At 52.8% G+C, this 26,283-nt stretch overlaps 1 protein-coding gene across 2 annotated transcripts in view; it reads right to left on the bottom strand.

Moving 5' to 3' along the window:
• Nucleotides 1–455: 455 nt before the first annotated feature.
• ITGA1 (integrin subunit alpha 1) overlaps nt 456–26,283 on the bottom strand; it is a 171,260-nt gene continuing 145,432 nt past the window's right edge. For both annotated transcript variants that reach the window (XM_059695007.1, XM_059695006.1), the window contains 12 exons: nt 25,246–25,356; nt 23,258–23,467; nt 20,633–20,713; nt 18,085–18,161; nt 15,911–16,000; nt 14,318–14,420; nt 13,634–13,747; nt 12,286–12,390; nt 11,997–12,101; nt 10,589–10,681; nt 8,259–8,375; nt 456–6,491 (listed from right to left, as the gene is read on the bottom strand). In XM_059695007.1, the coding sequence (XP_059550990.1) occupies nt 6,447–6,491; nt 8,259–8,375; nt 10,589–10,681; nt 11,997–12,101; nt 12,286–12,390; nt 13,634–13,747; nt 14,318–14,420; nt 15,911–16,000; nt 18,085–18,161; nt 20,633–20,713; nt 23,258–23,467; nt 25,246–25,356 (1,251 nt within the window). In that variant the 3' untranslated portion in view covers nt 456–6,446. The remainder of the gene's footprint in view (nt 6,492–8,258; nt 8,376–10,588; nt 10,682–11,996; nt 12,102–12,285; nt 12,391–13,633; nt 13,748–14,317; nt 14,421–15,910; nt 16,001–18,084; nt 18,162–20,632; nt 20,714–23,257; nt 23,468–25,245; nt 25,357–26,283) is intronic.

The raw sequence follows: 26,283 nt of genomic DNA, 5'->3' as shown, positions 1-26,283 counted from the left end.
CTCGCTCAGCTTGTTCTAATTTTACCCGTTTAACTCACTGCTACCCCCTAACCGACTTCCTTTAAAACACGGGCTTAAATTAGGTCCCTAATAAAGGACTAGAGTCTACAGAGGTCGCCCTTCTTTGTTCTTGAATGCGATCGAAACACCTTCTAGTCACTTTGCCCCATAAAAAGGCTCATAGAAACGCGCAGTTTACTCTGAGGCACATAAAACACTACGCATCGTGCCCGGCCGGGGCTCAGCCTTTGAGCACCGACCCAGGAACCAAGAAGCCACTGGTTCCATTCCCGGTCAGGGCACATGTCCGGGTTGCCGGCTCGATCCCCCGTAGGGGGCATGCAGGCGGCGGCCCATGGGTGATGTCCCACTTTCACTTCTCTCTATCCCCTTCCCTTCCTCTCGCTCTGAACATGAATATAAACATAGTTAAAAGACCAGCAGCGCGAGCTCTCGGTGGTAGACCATGCAGAGTTTATTGCTGTGCACGCGACGTGTGGGGCAGTAGTTACTCCATGCAATGCTTCTCCTTTGACACAGTGGGCTCAGTTCTTCACACTGAGCGACTGCACAAGCGCACAGTAGGGGCACACGGACAGCGTCTCCTGCGGCCTTCGCCTGCTGACGGGGCGCGGGGTGTCGCGTCCTGACCAGGGCGGCGTCTCAGAAACACACCGGGAGTTGGGACAAGCGTGGGAACCGGCCCCAGCGGGAAGGGGGCTGAGCTAAGGCTGCTGCCCGCGCTGGTTTCACTGGAGCCCCGTGTGTGCAGCTCCCCGCGGCGGGCAGAGCGCCTGGTGCGGGACCGACTCAGCCGTTCGGGTGGAAGCGCCTGTGCCGCTGGGGCAGGGACGGGGCAGGGACGGGCGGTCTCAGGGAGTTTAGTCTTTGTAGGAGGAGGAGGATGTCACAGAGCGCCCTCTCCTCCCGCCTCCTTTATCCTCTCTCCCGGAGGCAAGGTGCTGGGGTGGGACAGCGCCCGGCACCTGGCTCTGCCCCCTCCCTCTGAGAGCCCCGTTCCCTCCCGGGGGGGGGGGGCTCCCCTCTGCTTGGCTGGCCGAGGAGGGAGGGAAGAGCTGTCACCCTCCTCCCCTCCCACCTCCCTCCGCCCTGAAAGAGGGGTGAGGACTGGTGACGTCAGCAGGACTGCTGGGGAGGACACCTGCCTTTGCTGCTGGCCTTTCACGTCCGTCCCCAGGGTGAGTGAGGTCCCGCTGAAGGGACACAGTACAGCCTCGGCCACCTGGGCCCCGACAGTTCCCGCGAGTCTGCTTTCACGCAGGTGTGACCCGGACGAGGCTGGAGTCAAACGTATCCATGGGCTGAGTGTCACTGGTCCCTCGGTTACTGTCTCGATTTCCACCGTCTCAGGTAATGGAGGGATTCTGGGGCTCAGCAGGGGCTCGTCACCCCTCAAGGCCTGCAGGGGCACAGGGCTGGCTGGCCTCTGCACCTCCAGGGTGCAGCGGGGAGAGGGGCCACGGACAGGAGGCAGCGGGGAGAGAGGCCACGGGCAGCACAGAGGTCCCGTGCCTGGGGCTCAGGGACTGAAATTCTCCAGCCCACGCGGGAGGAAAAGGCAGGGGAGCCTCGAGTGAGACTCCAAGCTCAGTGGTGACGGGGAAAGGCCAAGGCACGTGCACATCTGCGGAATGTCCAGGGTTCAGCCAGGTGGGCGTGTGCACGCGCGTGTGTGTGTGATGTCTGTATGTGTGATGTGCGCATGTGTGTGATGTGTGTGATGTGCATGTGTGATGTGTGTGTGTGATGTACACGTGTGATGTCTGTATGTGTGTGATGTGCGCGTGTGTATGTGATGTCTGTGTGTGATGTGCATGTGAGATGTGTGTGATGTCTGTATGTGTGTGATGTGCATGTGTGATGTGTGCGTGCGTGTGTGATGTGCGGACTGGTCCAGGCACCCAGCGGGTTCAGGAGGGAAGCCGGGGCCCCTGTAGGGGCAGAGGGTCCCTTCTCTTCAGTAGGCCCCGTGCCCCCGGGCCAGGTGTGGGGGCACAGAGGGCTGCCCGGAGGGCCTACGCCAGCTCCTCTGCCTTCCTCACGGCTGACCTGAAAGGCTCTTCTTTGCAATTTCTAAGCTCAAGGCCCATGTTGACAGGCGGCTCAGCGAGGCCGACCTGTTCGTCAGGTTCCCAGTTTGGACAGCGGCCCCCGTCTCTCTCCTCCGGCTGCCGAGGTGGCCTGGCCCTGGGCCCGCCCTGAGGAGCTCAGGTGGGGCGGCCTCGGTTCTCTGGGAGCGACTGTGAGCAGCGCCTCCTGGAAGGGGTGCCCAGCTCCCCCCTGCGGCGGGTTTGCTTGGGGAGTCTGCCGCTCCCAGCCCTGCTCTTAGTAAAAGCAGCGTCGCTGTGAGGCCATTGCAGAGCCTTCTGCATGTCCCGGGTTATCTGGGCTATTTCCTGGGTGAGGGGGGGACTGGGTGCTGAGGGAGCCCCGCACGGTAGAGCTGCCGGGAGCCCACAGTGGCCTGTCCCCTAGGACGGCCCCTCTCCAAGGCGCACTGCCTCTCCCTCTCTGCTCGGTGCTTGTGGTCCTGAGACGCCCAGAGGGGCGAGGCCTGAAGCCGCGTCCGCCACCCCCTCGGCCATCACCTCGCGGAGTGGGCTTCCCGGCAGAGCCCATGGAGACACTCTCTCCCCGCGGCCTGGAACCTCCCTGGGGGGAGACCAAGGGCGGGGCCTCGGAACCTCAAGGTGAAGGAAGGTGCCTGGGGTATGAAGTCTTCCACATGGATCTGCCAGAAGCCTCCTGATTTGACCAAGAACGTGACAGCCCCTGGCGCCCCGCGCTCCGCGCCGGCTGCCCTGCCCGCTCACCCGTGTCTGTGGGGCGGCCGATGGCAGGCGAGGCGGACCTTCCCACGGAGGACCTGTGTGAAGCAGAGTGGGACCTGGGGGCCTCCTCATGCTGCAGGCGGTGGCCCGTGGGTGGGGGCGAGGATGCTGAGAGAAGGGGCAGCGCTGCTCACGGCCTCGACGCCACCCTGTGTCTCCCAGGCCCTGGGCAGCGGCCTGGCTCTGGGTGCGAATCTATGCTTTACAAAGGAGCCTGACACACGCTGGTTTCATAAGAGAGAGAGAGGGTCGACATCAATGTCATTACAGGCACAATTCTCAGGGTGGAGCGAGCAGCACATTTTGTAAAATAGATCTCCGTCCGCAACTTCATTTCAAGAACAATGACAGCAGAAAACATTCAGAGATTACATCGTCCAGGAGCCCCTGCTCAGGGAAGACAACTGAGCACAGAGGGCCGGCAGCTCCCTGGAGCTCACGCTGAGGGAGAGAAGGTCGATGTTGACGAAGGAGGACCATCCCTGCCGCCCCCGCTCGGCGGAGGCAGGAGAGCTGCGCTGAGGGCGTGGAGCTGGCCTCACGTCCACTCACGCCGCCTGGCTTCCAGCCGCCCCCTCTCCCCCGCAAGGCCAGGGCATTTGGTTAATGTTCAGACCCTGACATGGAAGCGTGGGGAACTGAGCACTGTGTCTGCTGGGCTTGAGATCAGTAGGTTAAGCATCGTTTGAGCTATAATTACTGTGTTTGCCTATGTGGGTATGTACAACGTGTTAAATCTCCATATCTATCTGCCTGTCTGTCCATCATGGTCATTCGCCTCAAGAAGGGGCCGGCAGACATTTCCGGGGATTTTGCAAGCCGGTGAGGGTCCTGTTGGGAGTGGAAAGTGGCCACGGCGGGACTATTCAGAGCACGGAAATGGGACAAAAATGCAAAAGTTTTTCCCTTTGGAGAGAGAGTTAAAGAATTTACCAACACACCATGGCTGGGCCAAGAAAGGGACGTCACAGTTCATTTCACAGGGTAAGCAAGAATCAACTCAAAAAGGAAGTATCCCGCAATTGAACGTAGCTAATAACTTAATAAACAGGCATAAGTTCCACCTACTTTTCCTAGTAAATAGCTTAAAATTAAATGATAAAGTTGAGTCTATTTCTGAATCACGGGCTGTGCTAGGATGTTTTTAGGAGGTACTTGGGAGGGAGACCCGTGGCCTTATTTTTAGTTGCAGAACTGGATGCTCACGTTACACGCTAACGAAAATGAAGCAAGCCTTTCTTTTTGGTGTGGCTTTTCTGTGTTTCTTTTCTGTAAACTGCCACTTGGTGCTTGCTAGTGAGGTATCTTGTATGGACTCTGTGCCTGTGCGTGTGTATTCATACACACAAACACGCGTACACACAGAGACACACATAAACCTCAACAAAGGATTATATTTGGGAAATGGGGCATCAGGTTCATTAAATATTCTACTTAAAACCCAGAAGTGACATGTGAGTGACGGGCCAGCAGCCCTTCCTCTCTCTCTCAGGAGTCCCAGGCCATCCTCTCCACTCCCTTTGCGTGCAGAGCGTGTGGTCTAAGTGCGCACCCCCGGCTCAGGGGCCGTGTGAATGCCACCTTCCCCGCCGGCTTATCTGAGGATGCCTGAGCCCAGGGCGGCGCTGCGCGCAGGACTGTGCGCCGGTGACTCTGAGTCAGAGGCCGAGCTTGGCTCAGCAAAGGAAGTCGTGTTGGGAGGGAGAAGGGTTTTGATACCTGGAGGTGGGGGTGGGGGTGGAGGAAACTCCTAAGTGGACAGCTCTGCAGCCACAGGCGGCGGGTGGAGGCCAGCTCAGGAGAGACCTAGCCTTTCTCCCGGCTGTGATGACCTTGCCTCTCCCTGGAGGCCTGGCTTTGACCTTGACCACAGGATCGCAGAGGTCCATGGGGCCGCTGACCCCGAGTCCTCAGGTAATTCCACAGAAATCAGTTTTAAAAAATGAAAGCCAGGGCCCAGCCAGCGTGGCTCCGTGGTTGAGGGTCAACCTATGGACCCGGAGGTCGGGGTTTGATTCCCGGGCAGGGCACAGGCCCGGGGTGCGGGCTGGACCCCGGTGCAGGGCGTGCAGGAGGCGGCCGGTCAGTGATTCTCTCATCACTGATGTCTCTCTCTCTCTCCCGCTGCCTTCCTCTCTGAAATCAGTAAGAACATATTTAAAAATAAAAAATGAACCCAGGGCCTGTCACGCCTTCCCTGATTTGGAGCGAAGCGGAGCCAGGGCCTTCTGATGGCGGCAGGTGCGGCCTGGTGCCGGCCGGTCGGAGGGAAGAGGGGGTCGCTGCAGAGGCCCCAGCACAGCTCCAGTGCGGGGTCCCCCTGGGCCGCTGTGCCCGCGTCGCCAGTTGCCCGGACACGCAGCAGCCGGAGCTCAGGCCGCGTGAGCCCCGCCGTGACGCTGCCTCCGGAGCCACCACACCCCCCGCGGGTGGCATCTTTCCGTGGGTGAGGGGTCAAACCCGAGGTCCCTCGAAAGGCGTTTCTGGAGTCGTGGGTGCTGCTCGGGCCGCGCTCAGAAGCCTGGCCTCCTGGTGACATGCAAGGCGGAGGGAGGCCCCTTCCGCGGGGTCCGAGGCTTGGACGGCAAATCGCCTCCAGAAACGAAGGCCAGCGCCCCCCACCCCACCCCACCCCACCCATGCCGGGGGCTGGGCGGCCGGACCGGGCCGGGGAGCTGCTGCTCTGTCGGCTCCCCTGGGGGCTCTCCCGTCCTCAGGGGCCGTTCCCGCTGCGACGTCCCACTCAGAGTCCACGTCAGCGGGTCCCACGCACGACGCGGCCTGTCACGAGGAGTCGCTGCCGGGACACGAAGCTGCTCTCGGGGATTTTGTTTGTTGGTCTCAGTAGGACAGGATGTGAGCTTCGAGCTCAAGGTCAGGATGAGGCATGTTGTGTCAAAGCTTACGGAGCCGTCAGTGCGCTGGCTGTTAAACAAGCCTTCCTCGATTTCCCATCCACGGACGGAGTCCCAGTGCAATCGCACGAGTGTCCAAACACTTCGGGAAGGGAGCCTCCCGAGGACTGAGTCAAGACAAAGCTGCGGAACGCACGATTCTCGGCAGTTTAATTCCGTTCGGTCCACGATCGCCTCCACCCGGGAAATGTCCACCACTTGGATCGGGGGCGTCACCTTCTTCGGTTAATTTCTTCCTCAGCATTTACAAAGGCTGGCTTTCATGCTGATGCATATTGAGGAGGCATCAATAAAAAAGAGCTTAACTTATAATGTTCTGAACGTAAATGTTTCAATGATCATAAAAATCTTTCTATGCATTTCTTAAATACTTTGGTGATTTCATATATAAACATATTTCTACAGGTTACTCTTCATCTTCAAAACACTGTCTGCTTAAATACTCAACAAAAATGAGTAATTATTTAAAAATATTTTTATCATTTTATAAAATATATATATATATATGGTATTGCTTTTGGATCTTGCTTGATCTCTTCATTTTCCAAGTGATTAACCCTGATGGATTATATAAATTTATGTGACTGTCTTTAATTATATTTATAAATTTCTTGTCACATATTTGAGGCAAACCTGAGGAAAGATCATTGAATAATTATTTTTTCTCTTGTAAAATATTTCATTTCTCCATTTTCTTCTTTAGCGGTCTTTTGAAGAATCCAATCTGTTGAGAGAATACCCATAACATAACACAATTAATAACTTGAGTTTAAGTAATAAATACCAGTCTCCTTGAATAGAAATTGATTTCCTATGACGTTAACAATTCTGGGCAGTCGGATAATTAAACATAACTGAGAGGGCCATTTTTCCCATTGACCTACGGAGAAATACGGAATGTCAAGAAATGCTATCCTATTACTAAGTCATTGTTAACCTGTCCGCGGGTTAGTACAGCGCCTCCCTGTGATCACTGGTGCAGGCAGAGGAGTAACCTCCAGGGCTCGGGGAAACATTTTGGGACACATGCACCCCGCAGTGAGCTGGCGCTGCCTCCACGCTGCCATCGTCTTTCCCCAGGGACAGGGCAGAGAAGTTCCTCCTACAGCGATGCGGGCGGGCACGTGCGGTGCGGAGCGCACAGGACCAGAGGAGGAAGCCGGGGGTAGCAGGCGCTCTCTGCCAGGAGCATGTGAGCGGGCAGCCGCGTTCTGTGCCCAGTGGCACCTGGACACTGCTGAGCCGGGCCTCGGGCGCCACCGGGTGGCCACGCCAGGTATTACACGCAGAGCGCGGCTCTCTGACAGGGAAGAGCCGGGAGCACTTTGTAAAGAATAGGATGGTCTGACCACCATGCGGTACCCTGAGCCCAATACAGAATAATAGTGGGGGGGGGGGGGGAGGGGAGGGAGAAAAATGAATATGTATCCACAATCGTATTTTTAATATAGTTTATCTATTTAACAATGTGATTGGTTGAATATCGGGTAAATGCCAAGTTGATGTTAAATTTGGAAAATATTAAATTCAATTTTCTATGGAATTTTATTCTCTATTAAATTTATCTTAAAAGCTATCATCTCAGTTCTGCTTCTTTAAAAATGAAACATTAAGAGTTTTAAAAATCTGCCTACCGCCGTTTAAGCACAACATCTGGGTAAACACAGGGCTCTGCCCGCAGAAAACAGGTGTTACCAGTTTTACAAGAGGATTTGAAATAGGAGTCTGTGAATCTCTAAGATTTCCCTTCTGTCCACTAATTACTAAAATCCTCACCTCTCAGGCAGGCACGAAACCGTGGCATAACATGTAACATGTCTGTTTATACGTTAAATGAGCATTTGATTTTTAGGATACATAGAAGGGTGTGATTAGGATAAGGCGTATCTTAACCGTGATTCCGCTGCATACATATCCTTAAATGGACATGGCGGCCCACCCTTTCCTTTCCCTCTGCAAGAGAGTGTACCTTCTTCTCTGCTTATGAAAGACGTGTACACGTTCAGCAAAATGCCCAGTGTCACACACACACACACACACACACACACACACACACACACACACGTGTTCCCTATAGTCCCAACCGCTAGAGCAGGGGTGGGGAATGTCGGGCCCGCTGGCCATATAACGCCTGAGAAATCGCTTGGCCTGGCCCTGCCAAGGCATCGGGGTGAGTGCATTAAGTGTGGGACAGGCTAATTTTTAAGTCGATCATTCTGAACGGCCCTCGGAGGGTGTCATGAACATCCCACCAGCCCATGGCAGAGAGAAGGTCCCGCCTGCTCTAAAGGGACCATCCTTCATTTTCGGATCTTTTTTTTTTTCTTTTACAAAAATGGGATGTTTGAGAGACACTTTTCTTTCTCGTTTGCCTCGGTCCTGCTTCCAGGGTTTTCCACTGCCCAGTGGCACCGCATGGCGCCGTGCGGACACCGGGGACGGGGAGGCGGGGGCGGGGGGAGGGGCGGGGGGCGGGGGGGGGGCGGCTCACCTTCCACAGGCCCAGGATGAGCAGCAGCAGCAGCAGCAGGCCGGCGAAGGCGCTCAGCAGGATGACCCACAGCGGCACGCGGCCCGGCAGCCCGTCCTTGGACACCTGGATCGCGAGCTGGAAGGGGGGGCACAGGTTGTGGACGCGGGGACAGCTTTCAGGTCTCCGCACCCTGCGTCCCCGGCTGCACTTCCTGCCACACAGGGTACTCAGCTCCTGGCCGCCCCGGGAGGCGCTGGGCTCACACGGGAAGCGCCCTCATCTCGCCACAGCTCCACCGCGTCGCATTCACTGTCGCCCAACGACAAGCCCGTCCTTCAGAGCCGCACGGAGAGCGGACTGGACTGTCGGCGACGCCGCAGGCCCAGAGGCAGAGGGCACTGTACCTCGGGGAGAACGGAAGCACGCTCTGGCCCAGCGATGGCGAACCTTCTGAGCTCGGCGTGTCAGCATTTTGAAAGACCCTCACTTAACTCTGGTGCCGTGTCACATATGGAAATTTTTTGATCTTTGCAACCATAGTAAAACAAAGACTTCTATTTTTGATATTTGTTTTATATATTTAAATGCCATTTAACAAAGAAATATCAACCAAAAAATGAGTTTGCATGTCACCTCTGACATGCGTGTCATAGGTTCGCCATCACTGTTCTAGATGGTCACAGACCTCAGCACGCCATCACTCCAACGGGCTTTTTATTGTCCTGCCTGTGTCTCCCTGTGACCGTGTCTCCCTGTGACCGTGTCTCCCCGTCACCGTGTCTCCCCGTGACCCTGTCTCCCCGTGACCGTGCATCCCTGTGACCATGTCTCCCAGTGACTGTGTCTCCCCGTGACCCTGTCTCCCTGTGACCGTGTCTCCCTGTGACCGAGTCAGAGCCCGTGAGTTAGGTCTGAACCGAAGTGAACCTGGGGGAGGGCGGCTGCTCGAGGTCCGGCTCCTCAGGTCCCCCTGTGGCTCCCACCTCCACGACCCTGCTCTGCCCCGTCCCACCCCCTAGGTTTCTGAGAAAAACATCGAGGGTGGATATGGGCGACTAACAACAGCTCAAGCTTCTGCATGTGTCTTTCCCAGGGACCATCTCTAGTGCTTCCCTCAGAGAGAGGAGGGAGGGGGAGGGGAAGCCCGCAGGAGAGGGGTCCGCACACTGGCCGGCCATCAGACCTCAGGCGCCCGGCCGGTCACTGCTGGGCGCGGGGACAGGCACCGCGGCTCAAAGAACTCCCCGAGATTCAGACACGAATCAAAGCCTGGGCGGGACCCGGCCTGCTCCCAGGTCACAGGACTGCAAGATGGCCACTTTGTAACGCTAACAATTCAGGGACGTTTTTCTTTAGGGAAAGATGTGCAATAAAGAGCGCCACGGGGGATTTTAAAGTAACGCCGAGGGGAAAGAAAGCTAATCCTAAAAATGTTAACGAAACACATTTAGAAATCAAACGTGCACTTTTCCAATAGAACGCACACAATACACTTTTTGGCGGGCGCTCACTGTGAAATCTGGACTCCCCTGTGTGGGGGACAAGCCCGCATCTATCCGCTCAGCACTTGCGTATACAGTAGGCACACGTTCTATGCATATGTTCTATGTGTTGTACCCAAACATTCTTGGAAGGCGAACATTTATGAGGTCATTGACATTTAAGTTATTTAAGAGAATACTTCGAAACACGAAATGTTAAAACATCTGAACACGAGGCAGCTTCCGAAGCGACTTGATAGCAATAGCCCCACGGCACAGCCCAGCCGTCCGTGACGGGAGGGAGTGATGCCGAAGGACCCACGTCTGTCGCCAATGCTTCAGCCTCACTTAGCGACGGGGCAAGAGGGACATCTCAGGCCTGTCGTTGTCGCCAAGGGCTCAGGCCCGCGTGTGTGCGCGGGAATAAGGCTCCCTTCCTGCTCCAAGTGCCCGGTGGCTAGAGGGAAACTGGGAAATGGCAGGTGCTCCCGGAGAGGGGAAGACCCTCTCTGTACAGGAACCGCTTTCCGACGCCGTGCGGTCTCCATGTCAGTGTCCGGCGGGAGCTACAGGTGCGTTATCCGTCACCGCGGTGAAAATAAACACATCGACTGGCTGGGAGAGTTGGAAGCAGGGGAGTCAGAGGTGGCGCGTTAACGGCACACGCCATGGCCCCCCCCCCCCCCCGCTTCTCACTAAGAAGAATGAGGCTGGACTCACACGTGAGGTGGATCAAGTACAGTTTGGAGGAAAAGTGTCTGTCGCCCCCTGGGGCGGGACTAGTCACTGCTGGGCTCTGAGCAAGGGCCACACACCAGGTCACCCCTCGGGCAGGAAGACGATGTTTCAGGCCCGGGGCCCACTCACCTCTCTCTGCTGGTTGCTGGGGCTGAGCACCAGCGACGCATTTTCACTCCGAAGCTCCGCCCTGACGGTGAGATTCAAGCTGGAAAAACTCATCTGCAAAGCAAACAGGACTCACTTGCAATATGTGTGTGATGCTCATCGCACCGAGAGCTGGGCCTGTGTGGGTGCTGCACTTTTTTGGTGCAACTTTCGGTCAGTTTGATCTTATTTCCAAATGACAGATTTTTAAATGAAATTTGTGGGGGTGACATTGGTTAGAAGGATTGTGACGGTTTCGCGCGTGCGTTTCTACGCTACACCGTCTGCATGTCGCACGGTGGCCCCCCCCCCCACCAAGAGGCAACCCTTCTCCTGCCACCGTCCAGGTGCCCCCTTCGCCGCCCAGCCCGCTCCTGAGAGATGAAAGACACGGCTTTTGCTAACATCCCAGTGGGACAGGTGGTAACGAGCGATGGCTGTGTCCCCACCCTTCCTCCCTGCGCTCACGTCGTCACTCAGAGCCTTGTCAGAGAGCGGGAGCGTGGTCTGCATCACCTCTGTTCAGGTGCACCCTTAGCAAAACAAGCCCCAAACCCCGCCCACCCTTTGCGTATCGAGGCGTGAGACAGCTACGCTCCAATGACAAGGTGCAGAGAGGGGTGTGTTCAGGATTAAACATCAAATTGCCAACACTGGACAATTTGTGACTTGCAAAAATAGCAACTTAGTATGACCAAATGCAAAAATGGGAATTTCATATAATGAGCCAAATACTTCCAAGAGAGAAACAAATACTACAAAAGACAGTGGACTAAGTTCTAAAGCAGTTTGCTGTCAGATGTATTTGACTTCATATGCATATGCCATGGACACAGGCAATAAGGGGGTGAAGGCCTAGGGTGGGGGACAGGGGTGGGCTAGCGGAGGCCAATGGAGGGGGGGAGAAAATATGTAATACTTTCAACAATAAAGATTTTTTAAAAGTTCTTCAAATATAAACATATGATAAAAAATGTGTCTATCTATTTATTTAGCTATCACTATAGACAGAGAGATGGTCTGATTTAATACAGTGAATGCGTCATACATGTTAGCGCTATTCTCTGTTAACATGTCAAGCACTGTCTCTCTATAAGCCTTTGACTCTGAGTGAGTTCTACACTATTAAGAAATGGTGTTACAAGGCGTTTATCTTCTGAGAGGCAAAGGACGAGGATGAGGAGGCTGGGAGACGCAGACACTGGAAGAGGCCTGGAAGGTGAGGCAAGGAAAGCGAGGCCCAGTGGCTGGTCAGCAGAGCTGGGCTCGGACCACATCCTTTCAAAGGCCCGTCTGGTGGGCTTTCCACGAAGCCGCCGCGCTGCACACGCTAAGGAGGGCCCGGACGCCTGTCAGCACGGCCACTTCACGGAGCAACGCGGCCACTCACCTTTAGGAATGTGGGCTTCCACAGGACCAGCGACACGTTGACCTGGGTCACGTCAGAGGGAGCCAGGCTGCAGGAGATGGTGGCGAGTCTGCAGGTGCTGCAGTCCTGCGGGAGGGCAGACGTGAGCATTAGTGCTCGCGGCATTGCAAGACGGGGGTGACAGTCGTCTGTGGCAGATGATTTCAGTGCACACGGACTCTCTCTCTGGGCAAGCCCGTGCGTGGGGAGTGGGACGGTGGTGGCGGAGGCTGGTGGGGGGAGAAGCGCTTGTCTGGTTTCCCGACTTTACCAGCATCGCGCCTCGCTTGAAATCTTCCGACGTGAGCGTGACCGTCTTCTTCCCTGCGCTGATGCCGAGAGGGTCCTGGAGGTCCCTGGGCCGGCAGTTCGCGTTCTAGGAGGGAAGACAGGCTTTAACAGGCGGCGCGAGCTGGCGGAGGGACACGCATCCGTGCGATGACACGAAGGGGCCGTGAGCGACAGTCAGTTATCACCCGCGCGCGTGTGCGATGCTCCACCCACCTCCAGGCAGCACCCCTGTTTCTGAGCCACTTTTGAATTGTAACAGATCGCGGCGAGGATGGAACAGGAAAGGACGGTTGGCTGCTGGTAGAACTCACTATCCCATAAGCCAGCGGTTCTCAGCCGGGGTGCCACGGCACGCTGGGTGCTGCGAGAATTTTTAAACATGCGATACCGGCCCGGCAGGTATGACTTGGCAGGTGAGTGTGGACCTATGAACCAGGACACGTGCCCGGGTTTCGGGCTCGATCCCCAAGTGGGGGGCGGGCAGGAGGCACCCGATCAATGGTTCTCTCTCATCATTGATGTTTCTCTCTCTCTCCCTGTCCCTTCCTCTCTGAACTCAATAAAATACATATATTATTTAAAAAGAAGTCTCTTTTAGTTTGAGCACCTCCAACAAATTAAAGGTGGAACAAACATTTCAGGCACAAGTCGAAGATGGGTTATCTGAAACCCTCTCTGATTGGCTAGTGACCCCAGATGACACGCCCGAGCCCCAGACCTGGGCGCTGGGATGGCGACCCACTGGGAAATAGGTCCATGGCTGAGGGGGTGAATAATGATCTCAGCTGGATCGCCCTGGATTCAGGGGGGCTCCCAACCCACTGGTGAGCGTGCTTGTGCGGAGACAGGAAAGGGAAGACGAGGCAGAGCCTGGGTTATGCCGCCACAGGTGAGGGACGCCAGGGTCGGCAGCAGCGGCCAGAATCTAGGAGTCAGGGAGGGACCCCCTCTCCCCGCCGTACCCCCCCTCTGGCCTCCGGAGAGAACCAGCGCTGCCCACACCCCAATGGCAGACCCAGGCACAGTATGCCATATATGCCAGGTCCCTTGAAACAGCAAGGATGGACCGGCTCCCGGCAGGCCTCCAGTGGTGAGGGGACACCTTTCTGCTGTCCTGAGCCACCCGGTTCAGGGCGATCGGTCACCCCAGCAGCTGCCGGGAAGGAATACGCCTGCTCACGGGGGAAGTTACTGGTATTTAAAATGGTTCCAAGTGCCTCCCCACGCTCCTCTGGTAAAGCTCTCCGTCACAGGGGCCCGCAGAACAGGAAGCTGTAAACACGACGGAGAAGGGAGCAGCGTGGCACGACCCGCGGGCCGGGACTCACGTCGGACGAGGCCCACCGGCGTGGGTACAGCACAGGAAAGCCGTCCGCCGTCAGGTTGGGGAAGGACACGGACAGCCTGAGCTCTGGCATCGGGAAGTGCCCGCTTTTCCTGACCTGCGGGAGAAGCAGAGCGTGACCTTCTCCCACTCACGGGGCCAAAGAGCCGCGTGTGGCTCGCGAGCCGCAGTTTGCCGACCACTGCTTTAAGAGGTGTCAGTGAGAACATAAGTTATGGTCTAATACATAGGAAGAGTAGCAAAGAGCACACTGAGATGAACATTTATTTGTTGAGTACAGAGAAATGTTACCAAGATAATTTCAAATAATCGCTTTCTGAAATAGTTACAGTTATTTTTTAGAAAGTGCTTTACTCAGTCATACTTTTTAAAAAAGTAAATATTGGAGGTAGTATCTATTTGATTTCATAGTTTGTTTTTCTAGAAAGTCGTTCTAATTTATTGTGTCTTATTATCAGAAAATTGGAGAGGTAGGTCTTTAAAACTGCTTCAGAGATAATGATCAATTTGAAGAAAATTATTTTAAAGTACTGAATTATAAATAAAAATATGTTGATATATAGAAACTGGTGAACCAAAATGTTTCTGCGTGTCTGTTAACACTTCCATTTAACTTATAAATGTGCAAATAACTCCTTACAATACGAATGTGAAGGCGAGTTCTTACCAAGTAGAAGATATTAATTTCATTCCCAATGTCCTCAGTGGAATTGATCACTTCAGGGACAGTCTCGTTGGCCGTGATTGAAATGTGGTATTCACTGGCAGAGCTGGAGGGAGTTAATAGGAAGAAGAGAAATAAGACATCACAAAGTTTAACTTTTATTTGACCGCATTCTTTCTCTTTCTTCATATCAGGGAACCTCACAAAAAATATTTATTAATAGAGATTTCAAGTCAGAGGCAAGCTCTTTTATCCCAAAGCCGAAAATTAAGTCTTAGAGGGGCGTCAGAAGGATTATACGTACTTTTAGTTCAATACTCACTGATACTTAAATGGCCTTAAAATGCTAAAAAATGTATAGTGTTTCCAATAAAAATCTCATTGTTACCAAATGAAAATTGTTCATGAATTCATTGATCTCGCATTTAGTGAATAGCGAGGCTAAAACACAGTATTTTGGGTATTTTATGACTTTTAAGGAGGTTGAAAAAAGTTGTTACCTTTTCCCTGTTTCAAATTCTACATTTATTGCTAAACTTAAAAATGTAGTCTTTTCCATGCAACTTCTCTATGATCTCTGGTGAACTTAGGATAAAGTATAATACAGATTTTAAGGAGCACTTCTGTTTAGAGCCATAAAATTATTTTCATTGCTACTTCATAACTGTAATGTTGCTACTGTTATGAGTCATAATGTAAATATCTGATATGCAGGATGGTCTTAGGCGACCCCTGTGACAGGGTCGTTCAACCGACAAAGGGGTCGTGACCCACAGGTTGAGAATTGCTGGGTTAGGGGGCGATCAGGCAGGAAGGCAGGTGAGCAGTTGGGAGCCAGCAGTCCTGGATTGTGAGAGGGATGTCTGACTGCCGGTTTAGGCCCAATCCCTATCGGGCCTAAATCGGCAGTCGGACATCCCCCAAGGGGTCCCAGATTGGAGAGAGTGCAGGCTGGGCTGAGGGACACCCTCCCCAGTGCATGAATTTCATGTACCGGACTCTAGTAGAAGTATAAAAGGGCAGCCAGGAGCTGTGCTGTGACTCTGGACCGGCCTTTGCGAGGGGCCTGTCTTCCTTGCGCTAGACCGGAGACTGGTCTCCCGTGCCGCCCGTGGCATTGGCACCTCGTGCTTTAGGTTGTTTAGGTGCCGGCTCTCAGACCTCAGAGCGCACGAGGCTTCCCTGGAGCAGATTTCTGGGGCCACCCCAGGGTTTCTGAGTCAGAAGGTCTGGGGTGGGGTTGGGGGGTTGCACATTTGCCTCTCTGTAACTTACTAGGCGTTCCGATGCCCTTGGCCAGCGGCCATGGCCACACTTTCAGAAGCCCTGGGTAGGTAGAAAGGCATCAACATAAAAAGGCAGTTTGCATCCAGCCGGCGTGGTTCAGTGGGTGAGCACTGACCTATGAACCAGGAGGTCACGGTTCGATTCCCGGTCAGGGCACAGGCCCGGGTTGCGGGCTTGATCCCCGTGTGGGGCGTGCAGGAGGCAGCCGATCCATGATTCTCTCTCATCGTTGATGTTTCTCTCTCTCTCCCTCTCCCTTCCTCTCTGAAATCAATATACATGCATGTTAAAAAGGCAGCGCACTCCCACCTGGAGAACTGGAGCCCAGCTTCATACTTGACGGGGATAGCGACGCTGGCCTCGTTGTCGGAGAGGGTTTCCGGAGGCTCCTCGCTGTCACTGGAAAACACACGCACGTCAGACACGCACCCACGCCCTTCCCCGCACTGCCGAGCGTGCGGCAGAGAGGCGCAGGCTGGTACCCGAGTAAAAGAACAGAGGAGCTCAACCCCCGAGTTTTCAGTGGGGCGAGGAGGGGGCAGAGGTGACGGCGGAGCAGCCGGGGTGACAGCCACAACGGGTCCGTCCCGCTTCTCAGACTCCAGGGAGGGTAATGACTGGAGCCCTTGGATCCATTCTTAGATTCAAGGTCTTGGGCTTCTCTCCCAGGGATACGGGCTTCCTAGGTCCGAGCTGGGGTGCAGAACTGCTATGTTTTTCGCAGACGATTCTTATTTATCAGAGATGAGGGCCTTACAGAGACACCACCGGTGTCACCCGACTGAGAGCGAATCTAAAATCTCTGGTCTTCACTTCACAGTCTTTCCACAGCAAGCCCTCGATGCTCACAGTTTCTGTTAAACGCTTACTCATCCCTTGGATTTAGTTATCATTTCAATGACATGCTCTGTAAACACATGCAGACAGGTGCATACACACACGTACACATCCCTGCACCTCACAATCCCCTATATTACGAAAGCACGGGCGAGCGATTGAACAGTTCCCATCGCTGGCTCTGGGCCAGGCTTCCTGGGACTGTTCTTGCGCATGGACACACCGTGGGCAAGTCACGGACTCCCTGCGTCTGGGTTTGCTCACCTACACAACGGGGGTTGTATTTAAGTAACGGATGACTGAGGAGTGACAAGTGTGAAGTGCTCGACACAGGAAATGTAAGTGTCCGCTTTCATCACTGTTACTACTGTCACACACGCCTCCCCAGCGGACAGGAGCCTAGCGTTGGCCTCCGGATGGTCGCTGAGGGCCTCCCTGCCTCTGCCTTGCTCCCAGCGCACTGAATGGTTGGAACCAGTGATGGCGCAGTGACGGCCCCCACTTGGGTAGACATGCTTGTGCGACAGGGCTTTTGCTCTGAATCCCCCATCGCCCACCGTGTCCCACAGCAGACAGACACACACACCCCTGAGAGGCAGCTCCGCGCCTCCACCTCCCTCTCCACGCCGACACGCAGCCCTCGCCATCCCATGGCAGGCGCACGCTCGCATGTGGGCGTACATCTGTGCTAAACTGATTTCCCACTGTCCCTCCACGCGGGCCCGGCGCTCTCCCTCCCTCCGCGCTTGGGCGCGGGCTGCACATCTGGCCGGAAACGCCCCCCCAGCAAACGCCACGGACCCCTGTGCTTGCGAACTGCTACCCTTCCCTTAAGGACCTTCTCCAGGACAAGCTCCCTGGCCCGGCAGCCCGGACTCTCCTTGCCCAGGAGGTACGCCTGCCCCCTCCGAACAGTCTCCCACACCGGCTTCTGTTTCTCTCACGGTCTGTCCCATTCTGCCCTGCGTGACAGAATGCACACTCCAGGCTCAGCCTCCTGTGCTGATCTGCGCACGAGGAGAGGTTCATGCCCTTAGTGACTTTTGCGATCCCTACAAGGACTAATTCAACATCCTGTCCATTGTGGATTTCAAATAAATACTAGTTTCGTTCAAGTGAGTCGTGCACCCAGAATTAATCTATTAATTTATTCTGTCGTTTATTCGTTCACTCTACATGTGTGTGGTGATTATGAGAGGCCAGGCAGCATGGTGGTTCCTTGGGAATAAAGCAGTAAGAGGCAGAATTGTATCTCAGGGGCTTCGGGTCCAAGGGGTGATTACACTTGGGGGAAGGTAAGCCACTATTTCCCTTTCCGTAGTAACCCTTTCCCTTTTTAAGTCTATGTTTCCGTGCTGTCTTTCGGAAGCGCTGACTGATGTGGATGAGATTTATTAAACTACCGAAAGGGGCCATGAAACTAGACCTGCCCAGGGGCTCAGTTGACCGTGATGGGCAGCCAGTGAAAGTTTAAGTTAGCAGAGCCTGTGGACTTGTAAATGAATGTACTGCAGGTTGGCAGAGATAAGCGATGTGATTACAACATGTTCTGCTAAACAAATGCTTTGACCCAGTTAGAGGATTAAATTGTTTCTACCAAAAAAAGTGTCCTTATTCTGCATGCACACACGCACACATACACCAACCTTGTTGCACTTAAGTGGATGGTCACATTCTCCATGAGATAGGTCGTGTTAAATTGAAACAATATTTTGAAAGTTACCTATAAAATAAAAAGATACAACGTTAGTTTAGGGCCAGATAAAGAAAGCATTTGCTTTGATTAAAATATCCAGTTACATAAATGATATTACCTAAACACAAATCATGAAGTTACTTAAGACATATTATCTTTCAAAATAAAAACTCATCACATCTCAAAAAATGGAATAAGATATGATGTACATGTACTTTTCAACATGAAATGTAATATGCTTTGCATGTCAATATTGAATTTAAACACTTTATTATAATGATATTAATAAATATAATTTATACTACCCATAAAGCATTACCATGAAGGTACAGCCTATTTATTTTATTATATTACCATAGTCTACAAGATCACAATCAAACAATGTAATTATGAAATGATCACAATTAAAGTCTCTTTGATATAAATCTTCAAATATCAGCAACTATCTATACATATGTATTGTAAAATAGAGGGAAAGATACTTGGTCCCATTAATTTCATAGTGTAAAAAGGTTTTGAATCTTTAAGGAATAACAACAAAGGAAAACCAAATAAAAGACGTGGCAATTTAGAATAAACTATTAAAAACCAGTGAGTTTTGCTTACAAAAGTTTGCATAGTTAAAATATCACCTCAGGAAAAATGGAAAATGTGCTGTTATGCTGACACTCGGATAGAGGTAACTTACTGTTAGAAATCGTGCCTGCACATACATATGAATTATGTAATGCGTGATTCTTCATAAACACCAAAAGGCAGACCAAAAGCTAGGTTTTTTGAAGACATATGCCAACAGCAGAGTTCCCCAAAATGTTACACATAGTGGCCATATAACCCAGCAATTCCATCCCTAGACTTACACCAAAGAGAATCGAAAACATGTGCCCACACCAAAACCTGTACGCAGCTATTCCCAGCAGCATTATTCATAGCGGCCAAAAGGTAGCAACAACCTCGATGCCCATCAACAATGGAATATTATTCGTAAATAAAAAGGAATGAACTGCTAATACATCAATGAACCTTGAAAACATTATGTAAGTGAAAGAAGCCAGTCACAAAAGACCACATATTGTATGACTTCATTTATATAAAACTAGAGGCCCGGTGCACAAAATTCGTGCGCAGCCGGTAGGGGGTGGGGGAGGAGGTCCCTCAGCCCAGCCTGCACCCTCTTCAATCTGAGAACCCTTGGGGAATGTCTGACTGCCTCTCGCAATCCGGGACCGCTGGCTCCTAACCGCTGGCTTGCCTGCCTGCCTAATTGCCCCTAACCATCTCTGCCTGCCTGCCTGCCTGATCGTCTCTAACTGCTGCCCTACCAGCCTGATCGTCCCTGACTGCTCCCCTGCTGGCCTGATCGCCCCTAATCGCCTCTGTCTCAGGCCCACACCCGAAACCCAGGATTCCCTCCTCTGGCCGGTTGCAGGCACTGGGACCTGGGCTTCCCTCCCTCTGGCCAGCCGCAGACACCCAGGAGCTGGGCCAGCTTTGCCCAGGCCAGCTGCAGCCGCAGGAGACCGTGGGCGGGCAGCTTCACCCAGGCCACAGCCGCAGGTGCATGGGACTGCGGAGCAGGCGGCTTGTCCCTCTCCTGGGCTGCAGGTGCTGGTGCCCGGGACCACGGGGTGGGTGGCTTGTCCCTCTCCTGGGCTGCAGGCACAGGCACAGCCGCTGGTGCCAGGGAACGTGGCGGGCGGGAGGGGGGCAGCTTGTCCCTCTCCCGGGCCTCAGCCTGGCTGATCCCCATTCCTCTCTCGTGAGCTCATTTGTGCCTGGCTTGTCCCCATTCCTCTCTCCCCAGTGCTGAGTGTCTGAGCTGTTAGGGCGTGATGGTGTGAGGGTGTGATGACCATTTGCATATTAGCTCTTTATTATATAGGATGTCAGAATAGGCAAATTCATAGAGAAGGAAAGTAAATTAGTGGGTGTCCAGGGTTTGGAGAGGGACTGTTGAGGATAAAAGAGTGGCAACTGGTAATGTGTACAGGGTTTTTTTGGGTGTGTGTGTGTGTGTGTGTGTGTGTGTGTGTGAAAATGTTCTAAGATGGATTGTGGTGATGGTTGCACAATTGCAATTTGGGAATATACAAAATCCATTGAATTGTCCACTTTAACGGTATGAATTGTATGGCATATGAATTATATCTCAATGAGGCCTTTATTAAAAGGAGAGAGATCAGCAGCGTTTCTGTACAAAGTTCTAAACCCCCCATTGGAAAGATTACTGCCCCCACAGGTCAGGAAAGCCTGCTACACGGCACTGCAACATGACGGCTTTCTAGCTCCGTGGTACCAGGCACGTCCCCCCTTACATCTGATTTTGTCTTGGTGTCTGAGCTTGACTCGTGCCATAATTGCCTTTGATTCCCAGGGCTCAGCATTTGAACTCGACCCTCATCGCCAGCACCCTGGGCACCATGAGAAGGAACGATCTATCTGGCTTTGAGCGTGTTCTTCACATCCCGTTGCCACATGCACTGGTACAATCTGCTCACCATCTCTCCTCTCCGCAGGAAAGGGTAGCCCACCTTACACGTGAGGTTATGGTTGGACTCACAGCTGTCTTTTTGGATCGCCTGGGAAGAGAAGGGAACAGAATGAGAGCAGACACACAGGTGGAATCCTTGGGCTGGGTCTTCTAGAATTTTCCCAGCTGTCAGGTGGGGTTAGTTATACTCTATCCCATTAAATATAAAATGCCATTTAATACGAGACATCAGCCCGGCCGGCGAGGCTCAGCGGTTGAGCTTCGACCTATGAACCAGGAGGTCATGGTTTCATTCCCGGTCAGGGCACAAGCTTGGGTTGCAGGCTCCATCCTGAGTAGGGGGCATGCAGGAGGCAGCCAATCAATGATTCTCTCTCAGCATTGATGTTTCTATCTCTCTCCCTTCCTCTCCCTTCCTCTCTAAAATCAATAAAAATATATTTTAAAAAGTATGAGACATCATTATTTTATACACCAAGAATAAGAATAAAATATGCTGACAGACTAATCCACACACCATCAACTGTGAAATGCAACTTCAGAAATGCTAACATGTGGAGGAGAAGGGTCTGTCTACTTTAGGATCGCTGCTCTATAGTGATTCCTCCGCACAAAAGGGTGAATGAGGATGAAATAAGGGAGCCGGGATGGAGTGGCCGAAGAGGAGCTGCCACATTGCGGGTGTTGTGAACAAAGTACTGACTTTGTGCATTGCTGTCTGCTCTCCACCGAGGCCACGAATGAGGCAAGGGCTACACAGCAATATTTCCCATCACAACTTTGCACATCTGGATTTATAACTAACATTCCTAACCGAAAATATGTGGCTATAATGTAGGACGCGTTTTCAAGCCAGTCTTAGTCATGTGACTAAGTGATGTCTTAAGAAATGGAGAAAAATATCTGTGAAAATATAATTTATAGGAACTAGACATTAGAATTTTTAAAATATATTTTTATTGATTTCAGAGAGGAAGGGAGAGGGAGAAAGAGATAGAAACATCAATGATGAGAGAGAATTATTGATTGGCTGTGCCTCCTGCACAACCCCTATTGGGGATCGAGCCCACAACCAGGGCATGTGCCCTGACCAAGAATCAAACTGTGACCTCCTGGTTCATAGGATGATGCTCAACCACTGAGCTGTGCCAGCCGGGCGACGATAGAATTTAGTATTATATATAACTAGAGGCCCGGTGCATGAAATTCATGCACGGGTAGTGTCCCTAGGCCTGGCCTGCCATCAGGTTCCCCTGCCTCCCCGCCTCCTCCTTCCCTCACTCCCTCAGCGCCCTGCTGCCGCTGGTGGTCTGCCATGTTCCATACTGCCCCCTGGTGGTTAGCACATGTCATAGCGAGTGATCGAACTCCCGTTCTCCCGGTCAAACTCCCGAGGGAACACTTTGCATATTAGCCTTTTATATATATAGATAACTATACTGGCTTTAAGATGAGTAATACTAAAATTATTATTTCATTTCATGACGAATTTACATAAATACATACAGCATTTAAACTCAGGAGGGTTCATTCGGAGATGGGAATTAAAGCTAAGTTTGCATTTGGAAGGATGTGCTGAGGACTCATGATGCAGCATCCTATGCAGCTATATGTCGTGGCCAAAATAATTGGAAAACTTCTGGCATGATGAGGAGGCACAGGCATTCACACAGCTCTCTCACCCAGGAAGGACTTTACACAGACAGTGGGAATGCGGCCTTATTCTCTGCAGGTGAATGTTCCTTCGCTCAAGCCCTGCATTACCCCCTCCCGGGCATCTGGTGAGCTGTTTTGACTTTGATTGTCATGTTTACTTTTTCCTTGACTCAGCGCGTGGAGGATGCGGTGAGACAGAATTTTGATCCATCGGAGATCCCTTCCTCATACTGCGCCCCAGAGGGGGCGCCCATCTCTAAAAAATCAATCTAAACTAAAACTCTAAAGAAAATGTGGGCATTGTTATCAGTAGAGACTACTAATTTTATACAAAATGCTTTCTCGCCTTATAAAATCAATATAATAAAAACTAGAGGCCCAGTGCACGAAATTCATGCAGGGTAGGGTCCCTAGGCCTGGCTGATGAGCAAGGCCGATCAGGTTCCCCACCTCCCCACCTCCCCACCTCCTCCTTCCCTCACCACCCTCCCGCCCACCTGTGCACCACCACCATGTGGTTCCCCCTCTGTCCTGCCTCCCCATGTCACCCTTCCCTTGCTCTCTCAGCACCCCGCTGCTACCGCTGTCACCCACCATGTTCCCTGCCACCCCCTGGTGGTCAGCGCATGTCATAGTGAGCGATCGAACTCCCAGTTCCCGGTAGAACTCTGCAGGGGACACTTTCATATTAGCCTTTTATATATGGAGAGAATTAGTTCAGCCCTGGCCAGGCGGCTCAGTTGGTTGGAGTGTGTCTTATACACCAAAAGGCTGCAGGTGCGATCCTGGTCAGGGCGCTTACAGGAGGCAACTGATCAATGTTTCTCACATCGCTGCTCTCTCTCTCTCTCTCTTGCTCTCAAATCAATAAACATGCCCTCGGGTGAGGATAAAAACAAAATCAGCTCAGCGGTATGAAAAGGGGGTTCAATAAATCATTGTTCCGAGAATCAATGAACAAGAACCGGAAAGTTACCTCGATCCCCGAGAAAACCAGGTTTGGGGAGTAGTGCACCATGGTCCTGGTGTTGTAGGCACTGTCCCCTTTGTTTCTGACGGTGAGGCTGATGTTGAACTTGTCGTTGTGGGACCGGACAATCAGCAGGTCCTTCTCCAGCGTGGACACGTCCAGGGCGACGTCCGAGATGCACTTGTCCTTGTTCCCACAGTCCTTGGCGAAGGGGATCTGAAACGGTCACGGGGTGTCCTTCAGAATCAGGGACCACCCCCGACTAAGGGGCATGACATACTGACACAGGCGTCCCCCCTCCTGCAGGGGGCAGGCTCCTGCAGAACCACAGGCATGTTCTGTTGGTCCCTAGAATGTGAGGGGAAAGGGGGAAGTTTCTGCTTTTGGATATAAATTCTCCCCGACCTTTAAACAAGCAGCGTTTGCCGACAGTTTCACCGGCTTCCGTCTGCTGGAGTAGAATGGTTTTATAAAACCAAGCCACGTACACCGAGGTCTAAATCTAGGAGAGCACAGTTTCACACTCAACTGTGACCTGAGATTCTCTGTTAGAAAGAACCAAGTCCTTAGGAGGATAACAGAGTCCAGTCGGGGCTGGGCAATGGTCACACCATATAACTGGGAGCTTTCCTGACCCCCTTCACACAGCCCTTCCTCTCTGTCCAGTGCATCACCAGGATGGTCCTTTCTGCCCTCCCCAACCTCCGGAGTCTGTCCTCGCCCTCCATTCCCGCCCTCCTCGGCCCCCTCGGGTCCAGCCTCATTTCCTCCCTGAACTAAAACGAACAACTTCCCAGCTGGGCTCTGGCACCCCGAGGGGACACAGGCGTGATGACCTGGCTCTACCTGGGCCTCCTGCCCCCGCCCACATGGCCCTCCCCTGCCCTTCATCTGCAGCTGCAGGTCAGGGCCGAGGTCAGCGTAGTTCTCTCGTGGCCCCAGGACCTCTGCACATGTCCCTCTGCCCAGAACGCCGCTCCCTCACTCGCCTGGACAGGACGGATATCCTGTCCCACAGCTCTCAACTCCACGGAGTGCGCTGACCCCCCAAACCAGGCAGAAGTCCCTCCACGGCACACACTCTGTTGACCCCTCCCTCTTGTTTCTGAGCCTGGTGCGTGTGCGACACTCAGTCAATAGATTTGGAGGGAGGAGAGTGAAGACAGGGACCCAAGGGGGGGAGGGGGGAACCAAGGCCCTGTCCCCAGTGTTCTCTGCTCGGCCCCCCTGGGAACCCCTCCTGCACTTGCTCTTTCTCAGGGTGGGGCCGGGGACTGTGAGCCTGGGGGCCGGGACCTGGGTGGACACAGGTCAGCGCCTCCCCACCTCCTGTCTGGGGCGTGGCGCGCCCGTGGGAAGCACGCTCTCAGCTCCAGCCTCCATCTTGCACGTTATACGAGGGGCCCAGGAAGACGGCCGCCATTGCTGAGCGGGGGGTGACCCTCTGGTTACCTGTGGCCTAAGTCCATTTAGTAGGAGAACACCCATCAGACCAGAATAGTTTCAAAGGCCCAACGTCAAGTGTTTTAATGTTCATTCGTCATAAAAGGGAGCTCCAACCGGCCAACCCATGTCTTTCTTTCAATTTGTCCTGAACTCAGGAGGTAAAAACAGGTGTCATATAATTCCCTTAATCTCCAACAAGAGAAAGTTCTAAAAAGTTGGGAATAGTCTACAGAGGTCTAGATTTTTTAAAAAACATAATTGATTTAGGCATTGTTGTTTTTTCGGTGTGTGTGTAGGCACCTGCTAGAACAAGCATGTCAAACTCAAAGGCTAACACGGGCCAAATAAACGAGGCATGCAGCCCGTGGGCCGCGAGTTTGACATGCTTGTGCTAGAACGATGGAATACAGTGTACCTTGCCGGACACACATACATATAACCCTAAAATCAATTGTGTGTGTGTGTGTGTGTGTGTGTGTTTATGTATTTCAAGTTTTTCCTTAATATATTCACAAGTAGGTATTCCAAATTTTTAAAAAACGACTTACAGATTCATGTACTGAGTTTGGCAGAGAATCATCAAGAATGGGCCCGTTTTCCGGATCGGAAAGATTGAAGTCCAGGGTTATTCTCACAGAGTCCCGAAAGTCATGCTTGTCCTGGAGGTCGAAACATAAGACGGATCATTGGTATCGAATCTCCTGGGTGTCCTGACCTTGTTATGGCGGCTTCTCCTGCCCGGGACCAGCCTCACGGGACGTCCTCTGCCCCTGTCCTCCTCAGGCTGCTTTGCTGGAGACGGGCGCCCTCAGCCTGGACGGGGCCACAGCTGGCAGGCAGAGGCCTCGGTGGTGACCAGCTGCTCCCCCACCTCAGAGGGGCCTGCGGGCGGGTTGAACCTCACCATGTGGGACCTACCCGCGGAGCTACTTCCATAACAATGCCGTTCCTCTTGCGACCTTGAGCTAGAAGCCACTATGTACCACTTCTAGGGAAGTCTCCCCAAAACAGAACAGCAAACTCCTTTTAAATTGGGTTGCATTTCATTGGTATCCTATGTACCTCGAATTGTAGGAATTGTGCGATGTGACTGACAAGGAAATAGTGCTCACACGGTCAATGCTGTTTAGACTCCCATCAGTAGCAACATCATTTACGGCATGTCCACAATGATGAGCTTTATACACATTGGCCACTATGTTACAGATGAAAAACGGAGCCTCTTAGGCACTAAACAACTTTGCCCGAATTACACAGATACAAATTCCGTCCTGGCTGAGTCCAGAACAAATGTCCGAGCATCCACTGAGATCCTCAAGAATTTCGGAAATCAGGGAACTAGTTCATGCCTTTTAGCGCCACTGCTAGACACTGCATTTTGGAGAAACACACACGACTGCCACTCTCAGTGGGTTGGAGGTGGCTCCTCGCCTGGCCTCACGCCTCCCCATCGCATCTAAGCCCCAGCTCCAAGTGTTTGTCCTGGTGGAGCCATGCAAGGGTCAGGCGTGGCCTCCCAGTCATGGATGGATCCTAGTATTGACGGAATACGCTGACTTGATATATGTCCTGGGGAGTACTGACAT

The sequence above is a fragment of the Myotis daubentonii genome, chromosome 4 (genome assembly GCF_963259705.1).
Source record: "Myotis daubentonii chromosome 4, mMyoDau2.1, whole genome shotgun sequence".
NCBI classification, from domain to species: Eukaryota; Metazoa; Chordata; class Mammalia; order Chiroptera; family Vespertilionidae; genus Myotis; species Myotis daubentonii.
Note: the sequence above shows the minus strand (reverse complement) of the source record. Positions and strands in the feature narration are given on the sequence as shown.